The sequence below is a fragment of the Tupaia chinensis genome, unplaced genomic scaffold (genome assembly GCF_000334495.1).
Source record: "Tupaia chinensis unplaced genomic scaffold, TupChi_1.0 Scaffold000303_1, whole genome shotgun sequence".
In the NCBI taxonomy this organism is placed as follows: Eukaryota; Metazoa; Chordata; class Mammalia; order Scandentia; family Tupaiidae; genus Tupaia; species Tupaia belangeri.
This window is the reverse complement of record NW_006159793.1, coordinates 482,059-491,546: the sequence shown is the minus strand read 5'-3', so window position 1 is coordinate 491,546 and position 9,488 is coordinate 482,059. Positions and strand designations below refer to the sequence as shown.

At 47.0% G+C, this 9,488-nt stretch overlaps 1 protein-coding gene across 1 annotated transcript in view; it reads left to right on the top strand.

Moving 5' to 3' along the window:
- The first annotated feature begins 7,399 nt into the window (after nucleotides 1-7,399).
- Nucleotides 7,400-9,488, top strand: part of SH3TC2 (SH3 domain and tetratricopeptide repeats 2) — a 68,826-nt gene continuing 66,737 nt past the window's right edge. Inside the window, exon 1 of the mRNA XM_014588736.2 lies at nucleotides 7,400-7,656. Coding sequence (XP_014444222.1) covers nucleotides 7,605-7,656 — 52 coding nt within the window. The 5' untranslated portion in view covers nucleotides 7,400-7,604. The remainder of the gene's footprint in view (nucleotides 7,657-9,488) is intronic.

The following is a 9,488-nucleotide window of genomic DNA, read 5'->3' as shown; positions in this document are numbered from 1 at the left end:
TTCCTCTGGAACTCCTATGAGAACATTTGTTCACGTCATGGTGTCTTGTAAGTCCCATAGATTTTCTTTACTTTTTTTGTTGTTGTTGTTTCCTCTGACTGGTTGTTTAAAAGACTTCTCTTCAAGTTCTGAGATTCATTTTTTCTGCCTGATCCAGTCTGCTGTTGAAGCTCTCAATTATACTTTAAATCTCATTCACTGAGTTCTTCAACTTAAAGATTTGGCCAACCATGTGGGATTTGGCTTCCTCTGTCCAATGCTTAACTGCTATGTTTTGAGGCCTGCCCCTGCTTTTGACTTTTAGCATTTTGATTATAATGTGCTTTGGTTTGAACCTGTGTAGGAATATTTGCTCTTCATACACCTAGATGTCTATATATCTCCTTGGGATTTTTTCAGTAATTATTTCATTAAGCAAGCTTTCTGTGCCTTTCTCCATCTCTTCTTCCTCTGGAACTCCTATGAGAACATTTGTTCACGTCATGGTGTCTTGTACCCATAGATTTTCTTTACTTTTTTTTTTGTTGTTGTTGTTTCCTCTGACTGGTTGTTTAAAAGACTTCTCTTCAAGTTCTGAGATTCATTTTTTCTGCCTGATCCAGTCTGCTGTTGAAGCTCTCAATTATACTTTAAATCTCATTCACTGAGTTCTTCAAATTAAAGATTTATGTATATTTCTTCTTATGATATTTATCTCTGTTGAATTTTTCACTCAGATCATGAATTGTTTTCCTGATTTCACTGAATTATTTATCTGTGCTTTTTAAAAATATCTAATTGATTTTCTTAAATGTCCATCTCTTCCTAAGTTATTGCAGACCCACTGTGTTCCTTTGGTGGTGCCATGTTCCCTTGCTTTTTCACATTTCTTATGTCCGTTCACTGACGTATGTGTATCTGGTGGACAGTTGCCTCTTCCAGTTTTGTAGAGCGGCCTAATACTAGAAAAGACTTTTACCTGCAGACATTTCCTTGGGTGGTAGGGCAGAGTTTGCTGGTTCTGATTCTGGGTAAATACGGTAGTGTAGTTTTTGTGCAGCTTCTTCAGCTGTGATTACATCAGTGATGACTGCATTTGTCTTAGTGCCCTAGGCTTTGTGGCAACTATGGTGGCAGGGAATGTTGTTAGGATTCTTGGTAGCAAGGCCTTTAAAGGTCCTGTTATTCTCTTTTTACTCACACAGGGGAGACTGAGCTGAGAGATCCTTTTTAGTATGGGTCTGACATGGGCCGTAGATAACTACAGCGGTGCTGTGTTCCAGGGTACAGGTCTCGAAGTGGCTGTGGAGCTGGAGTTTTGTGCTCAAGGTCTTGTTGAGTCAAGGACTGCAACTCCAGGGCACTCTCAGGTAGCTTGGGCACACAGGACAGGGGTGTAGTTGTGACTCTGATCTCTTGTTGGGGCACAATACTGGCATAGCTCTTTGAAAGTAGAGGTGCCCCAGAGGCTCAGACACTAGGGAGCAGGGTACACATACACTTTGGGTCTCAGAGCCAACAGGCCATGGTGGCAATCAGGCACTAGGAAAAGGGTTCCATGCTGTAGTGACTCTAGATCCTGGAGTGGTAAAACACAGCATACTTATGTGGGTGGATGCAGTGGCAATGCTGGGCTAAGCTGTGGCTTGGGCTCTAGGGCATGGGGGTCAGTGTACTTATGGCTTCACTCCTTAGGTGGTCAGAGCCTTAGCAGCTTGGACTCTGGAGGGTTGGTTCATATAGAGAGGCAGATGACAGAGCTACACCCTGAGTGTAAGGTTGCACAGCTCAGCCAAAGCCAAGGCTGCGTCCCTGGTAGGTGGGGTGTGTCATCAGCTTAGGCATCAGGGGACAGCTGCTTTACTGGGCTGGGTTCTAGTCCCAAGAGTGGAGTGTTAGGGTCAGGTTACTGTGTGCTGAAGCTCTGGTTTAGGAGGGCAAGAACCAGGGTGGTTTAGGCTCTTGGGGGGCCGGGTGGGAGGGCACTGCTGCTGTGGTGGTTCAGTCACAGTATCCCTGCTGGGTCAGTGTGCTTGTGTCTGGGGAATAGGGTGCTGCATGAGCTTGGGTGCTGGGTCAGAGCTGCTGCCAAAGTTCCAATTCCTTGGGGTGGGACATCTGGTTGGTTCAAGCACCAAGGGGACAGGCTGCTCCACTAGCTGGGGCATGTTCATATACTTTCATATTTGTAATGGTGAAACATTAGGGTGGAAAACTTCTGTTAACACCAATGTTCATAATATAAAAAGAGATAATGCTCCTTCCCCTTACTCCCAGTACCATCTCTCCTCCCTTACCGGCCAGAAGGGGGCAGAGATGTTGTCTGCTAGATCCTCACACGCAGCACAGCACAGAGAGGGCACTTGGTGCACATTTGTGGAGGGGACAAATAAGTTTATACATACACATTTTTAAATAAAAAGTAAAGGGAGGGCCAGCAGATGGTGTAATGGTTATGTCGCTGGAATCCCACGTAGTTTGACCACGATTTGAGCTCCAGACCCAGTAGCTTGAAACTCATGCTAGGTGCATGTGTGTGCATGCCCAAAATCCTGAGAGGAGAATGGTAGAATGGAGGAGAAGGGATTGTGGCATGGTCATTCCCCCTGGGGCTGTGATTTTACACTTTCTGTCTCTGTCTCTCTGGTTGAGTGCATGAGCTGTATAGCAAAAATCTCTCTAAAAATAAACAAACAAACAAATATAAATGGAATCAAACTGTATGCATTGTAATGCAAATTTCTCTATTTTTACCTTTGGGATCTTTATTTGACTCTATGGAAACCTACTTCATTTTTAAAAACCGCCCAATAATCACCCTCATTTTGACGAGCATTAAAACTCCCTTTGTGGGGCCAGCAGGTGGCATGGCGTTTAAGGCGGCCGGATCTGACATGACCGACTGTGCAGTTTGAGTCCCAGATCTGATGGCTTGAGAAACACACTGGGCATATGTGCGTGTGTGCTCAAAATCCTGAGAGGAGAATGGAGAAGAAGGGGTTGTGGCATGGCCACCCCCCAGGGAGTGATTTCCCACTCTCTCTTTCTCTCCAACAAGTACACACACCCTATAGCAAAAACTAAACTAAACTAAAAAAATAATAATAAAGCAAATCTCCCTCTATTTCTCACTATTTCTAGGGATACCGTTGTCTACCTCCTTTCCAGACCTCTTGGTGCCTAAGTACAAGTGTTTCTCCAGGAAAAACACCGAGGGAGGACTGGCTGGAGGGAAGGACTCCTTCCTACATCATTTACTGGGTCAGATCCTGAAACTTGAACTTCCCTGGAAGAGAAGGTGAATTGAGAAATTTCTTTCCCTTGGCGTGGTAATGAGTGTCAGACCTGGTTTTCTGTCATAAACTTGGCAAGCACACACACACACACACACACACACACACACACACGTGATCATATCCCTGTCTGCTCACTGAAGAACCTTCTTTAAAACACTGATTAGTATTAGCAAGTTTTGTGGAAGCATGTTGAATTGAGAGTCTTGAGACTTGAGTTCTAGCATAGTCTTTGTTATAGAATTGCCTATAGTGTTGAAGAAATGACTTAGTCTCTATGAGCCTCTGTGTGTTTATTTTTAAAGTGGGTCTGGAGAAGAATGAGGAGTGGGGAGGAGATGCTTTACTACTTGAGGACTTTCAATGCTGACCCTGGAAGGCTTCAGTTGCCTGCCCTTGACCCCAGGTTTGCTGTGGGAGCCAAGAGATGGGATGTTTTGGAAAGAGCAGGCAGCATTCCTGGGGGAGGTCAGAGCCAGCAGCTTGGTGACCTTTGCCCTGGTCAGCAGCACCCCCCCCTTCTTTTCCTGGAGCTGTTGCTACTGGTTCCTCAGTTGACCCTTGGAGAGGGTGCATCTCACCTCCCTGCAGGGGGACGTCTGGAAAACAGTTTGCTGTTCATGGCTTAGTGATCTGCACTTCCGATGGTTGCTATGCTACACTCCCAGACACCAGGTTCAGTCCTTCTGACAGCATTAAAGCAGAATGGTAAGGATGAAGGCCCTGGGGTCATAATGCTTGGGCTTGACTCCTGACTCTTCTATACCCTGTCAGCTGAGGAGCCAGGAAAAGTCACTTAGACTCTTTGTTTCCTACTTTTAAATAGGTGGACTGAAGATTAACTGTGGAGTCTTCACATGAGCATATTACAAGGGCTCTTCGAGCACTTATTATTAGTAGTATCCACAACAAACAAGCTTTTCAGATAACCAGTGACATGCAGTGAACAAGTGGGTAATGTATGCATGAATGGATGTTAAGAGGCTTACTACTCTGGTCACATTTCTACCATTACCTTCTTTCAAAATCAGTTCTATAGCTCAAGTGTGTAACTGAAAGATTCTTCCCTAAACTAGCCCCCAATGCCAATCCTCACACCTTTGCTAATGATTTTTCCTCAATCTGGACTCTCTTCCTACCTTTTTCTGCCTGTCAAAATTTCATCCTTCCAGGCTCCTCATCACATGTCACCTCCTCCCTGATACTTTCTTGTTTCCCCCATTGGTACTTGCTAATTTCCTTCTCACATTGCCAGTATATCTCTATGTACTGAGGGTCCCCAAGCCTCCAGGAGAAACCTTAACCTTGAAAGCTAGAGTTGTATATTTTACCTAGTCTGCACCTTCAGGTAGATGGGGAATAAACTTCCCAACTCAACATGTCCTGCCCACTCAGCCAAGCTTCTCTGTCTGCAGACCTACTTCTCCTTGTTTTTCTTTTAATTGCCATAGGGAACGTATGTTTGCCAGAGAGAGAGAGACAGAGAGACAGAGAGTGAGAGGGAGAAGGAGAAAATACCCCTCATTGGAGTGTAGTCGCATCACCATCCTTTCTCCTTTATTTCTCCCTTCTTTCAGGATTTTGGGCATGCATGCATATGTGCTTAGTATGTTTTCAAGCCACAGGGTCCAGGATTTGAACTGCAGTCAGCTACGTGGGCTCTGTCTTAACCACCAGGCCACAGAGCCATCCCCTCAGCCTTCACCCTTCATCCAGAGGAAAAGCTGAAGTCCTTAGATGGCCTTACACAGTGTGGCCTTCTGCTTTCTCTGACCTATACCCTCCCCTTCCTTACTAGACTCCAGCTACATATTTTCTTCCTGTAACACCAAAGCAAGTTCCTGCCTCAGGGCCTTTGCTCCTGTTCTCTCTGCCTGGAAATCTGTTTGCTTTGATAAATTAGTCTGAGCTACCATGAGCAGAACAGCACTAGCTACTTGTATCTCAAGGAAAGCAATACTTCCATCCAGATGGACTCTTCATTTCAGACTTGCAAATACGTGTATCTCCATCAACTGTCATCTATAACAGATCATCTGGGTTTTTTCCAGTAGTTGGTTTTGGTCATTTATCATTTCCGATTGTTGCTATACCTGTGTGGGCATGGTACACAGACAAGTCAAAGAGAAATAAGACGTGGCATCTGTGGGTGTGTGCAAGTTAGACCAGGGCTTCTCTTCACTGTCTGAGCCTCGAGTACCACCCCCGCCCCCCCACCCAAGTACTTGAGGCTTTACTGGCTGATTTCTAAAGGAACACTTACCCTTTCATCTTAGGCCCAAGAAAACATGCTAATTCATACTCAAAACACTGTGCTTTGGTGAGGGGGAGGGCATACAACACGTTCTGGGAAGTGGATACTTTAAATAGATGTACACAGAGAAAACATCCCCCATGGGAGCAAGCTGACCAGAGAAACCTTGTCTCCCCTGCTCCTCCTCCAGCCCTCCTTTCCTGAGATGGGGGCAAGGTGATCCGAGAGACCCTGTCCCCCTGTCCCCCCTGCTCCTACAGCAGTCCTCCTTTCCTGGGCCTTTCAAAGTGGTCAGCTGCCTTCAGAGGCCTCAGGATTAGATCACTAGTCCTTTCTTGTTGTGTGTCCTCGTAGCCACGGAGGGAGCCCATTTATCTGGGCTGCGGGATCACCTAGACCTGGCTCCAGTCCTGAATCTCACCTTCATAAACAGGAGAACTTGGACAACTATATAACCCTCTTCATCCATTTCTTCAGTTCCACAATAGAAACGATAATGTCTACATTGTGGAGCTGTTGTGGGACTTCAATAAAGTGATGTGTAATGAGTGCTTCGCTTGTAGTAAATGTTCAGCAATTGCCACTCAAGAAGTGTGAGCACTGAACCTGAAGTTGGACTTCAGAAAAAGCTTGACTCTTTGTTCCCTGGGGCTGAGCTGGCATGTGTGTAGTGTATACTCCTGATCACTCCGGTGAGACTGATCCCTGGGCCTCCTCGCATTATCAACCTAGGGCTCCTCCCAGATTTTAAACTTGACCAGGCCACTGCTCTCCTTAAAATGCTTGTGAATCAGTTTTCAAGTTCAGCCTCCAAGTAGCCTGCAACCTGGGCCCATGAAGACCCTGCCTCCTCTAGGCCTACATACTTCTCATCTTGGACCACTCACCACGACCTTTGCTCTAGGCATGAAGGAAGCATTAGGTAATCATTGATCCTTGAACTTGGTTGCTAGGTCAGTCATGCTTCTGTCCGACCTCAGCATTCAGCCATACTTTCTCCATCTCCTTTGTAAGATCTCATGGGAGGTTTTCCGAGATTCAACCATACTGTGTCAACTGCATTCCCCTACTTCACTGTATCTGAAACAGAAAAGAGGTAAATCTGGTGAGACCAGTTTTTCATGCATATCTGTAGCTTTAACTTTTGGTTCGCTAACCTCTTACCTGTAAAATGCTGGGCAATTTGTGACCAGTAGTTGACGAAATGGCTATGTCGCTGGACTCTGATGTAGTTGACCACAGTTCAAGTCCCGGACCCGGTGGCTTACACTCATGCTGGGCGTGTAAGCATGTGTGCCTAAGATCCCGAGGGGAGAATGGAGGAGAAGGGATTGCAGTGTGGCCATCCCCCCTGGGGGGTGATTTCTCACTTTCTGTCTCTCTGTGTCTCTCTGTCTTTCTGGCGAGCGCACGTGCCCTTTAGCAAAAACCTCTCCAAAAAAAAAAAATGCTGGGCAATTATAACAGGTGATTTCTGGAATTTCTTCCCACCAAGATTTTGTAAACCAGTGAGGAATTGGCTTATTGATGCTGTTAAGGTTGAGAGAGATGCCACACCCACAGCTCCAGCTTCAGTGGGTAACCAGGGAGGCTTTGCAGAAAGAGACTGGGTAGGGATCACTTTTTAGAGGCAGCAGGAGATGAATACAGTCAGTCAGTCAGAGAGGGAGAGGAGCAGCTTTGGTTCCTGAGATGCTCTCTGTGCTCCTCCCTTGCCTTGGCCACCCCCACAAAACCAGACTGTGTATTTCAATCCTAGAATGCGCGGAATGTGCCACAGCCTGATAGGCATGAAGCAATCTGCAGAGAGGCAGAGAGGCAGGGAGGAGTGCTGCTCCCCAGGCAGAGGCCTGACAGTGCAGGGCTAGGAGGCCTGCAGGCTGGGCTGCCCCTCCCTTCCTCCCTTGGCCTCCTCCTGCAGCCCGGATATCAAAGGCTGCATTGTGTGTTGAGCAGGCCTTGGTCCCTCGTGTGCCAGGGAGGAGGCGGGAGGAGGAACACCGCTGGGAGGTGTCCCCTCCCAGAGCTCTTCTGGCCGGTGTTCCCAGGGGCCTCAGCCCCGGGAGGATGGTGCACACATGGGTGGCTGCTTCTGCATCCCCGGGGAGCGAAGTCTGTCCTGGGGTCTAGGTGAGTTTCCTGCTGGGTGCTGCTCCATGGCTTGGCAGAGGTGGTTGGTCCAACTGAGATTTGGGTACATGCTGGGTTGTGGGGCTGCTCTTCCAGAGATGGGAGATGGCTGTACTTTCTGATTGCCTCTCCTCCCTCCTCAGTTCATTATTTTCCATTCTGGCTTTGTGCAACGGGAGTGAGGCCTGGGGAGCACCCCTTTCCCTGAAGAAAGAGGCTTTGAGCTCTTTATGCCGAGGAGCAGTCCTGCCTTTGGCCGCCACTCCCAGGGTGTGACTAAGCCTTTCCTTCCTTTCTTCCCAAGATGCCCTGGGACAGGAAGAAAGTTCAGGCAGTGAGTTCCTCTGTGGCCTGTGGGTCATAAATTTGGCTTTAATCACCAAACCCTATTTTTGTCAGGATTGCAGTTACTAGAGAAAAACAGGCAGTTGTTTGATACGTCACATCGAGGCCATGGAGAACTGCTGCTCTAAGTTGTAGAACCATCTGAGGCTTGACCTAAGGGGACCAGCCACTCTGATTTGCCTGGGGTTGTGGGCTTTCCTGGGATACTGTCAGGGCTGAAACTCAGATGGGCCAGGAGAACCAGGATGGTTGGCCACTCTATCACCCTGCTCCTTTTCAGAGCAGAACCAAGGTGGGGACCTGTGGTCTCCAGTGGTATTTACTGCCATGAGGGGTCGTACTGGAGGAAGGTGGGGGAGGATTGATGAAGATCACATTTGGGTGTTAGAGGAACATTGCACCAAGGAGTCATTATGAACCTCGGTCAGCATGCCGTGTCTTCCGGGAGCACTGCAATAGCTCCCAAGAGAGGGAGCCAAGGAGCATCCTTTGCTAAGGGCTTTCTCCTCTTGTTAACTGGGGCCATGGAAGGCACTGGACGTCCTTAAAGTGAACATGAAACAGTCGTATTCTGCTTCCTCTGCTCAGAGGCACCTTGGCCCCTATAGGGAGTGTGTTCTAGACAAAGGCTACTTGAATAAAACTATAAGCAAACAAACTACAAACAACATTCTTGGCACAAAGGCACGACTTCAGTAAGGGAGCATTCCGCTCCTGCAGATTTCTGGGATTTATAAACTTTTCAGACTTCCCTCTAAATCCTATTGTCATTGTACTCCATGGGAGCAGACATAGCAGGGCGCGGAGGGTGAAGCAGCATATAGGGTCATGGATCTGGAGGTCAGGGACCTGGTTTCTTGATCTGACTCAGTTTGCCTTTGGTTAGGCAGATAACATTGTGGCTAATCACCTGATCTTTGAGGCCAAATTGCCTAGGTCTGAAATTCGTTCTTTTATTTGGCTTGAGAAATTCATTTAACCTCTCTGAGTTTTAGTTTCTCATCTGTAAATTTTATGAAATGATTATGCCTTCCTCACGGGGCTGTGGTGGGGATTAAGTCTACATTTTAAACAGATAAACAGCCTGGCACACAACTCATTAAACACAAAAGTGTTAGCCACCGTTATTTGCATTTCTGTGACCCCAGCATATCACCTACTCTCTGGGCCTCGATTTGGTCATCTACGAAGTCTAGGGGTTTCTTTTCAGTCAGAAGTACTCTGCATCTGTTTGACATTCTGTCCTTCACATGAAGATTTCCCACAGACTAGAGTTCTTCAGCTCAGAACTACATTGAAGGAGTCTTCAAAACTCCTATGACATTATCATTCAGTTATTTTATCCTTTCACCCATGTTTTTGCCATTGATAACTGGTTGGCACCCCGGGTTCACTTTTCCACCGAGAGTCATCCTGCTATTTATTTCTGTTGAGCCTTGCACACCATTTCCCCTTGTTGTTCTCTACACTGTCAGGGCCTTTCCCTA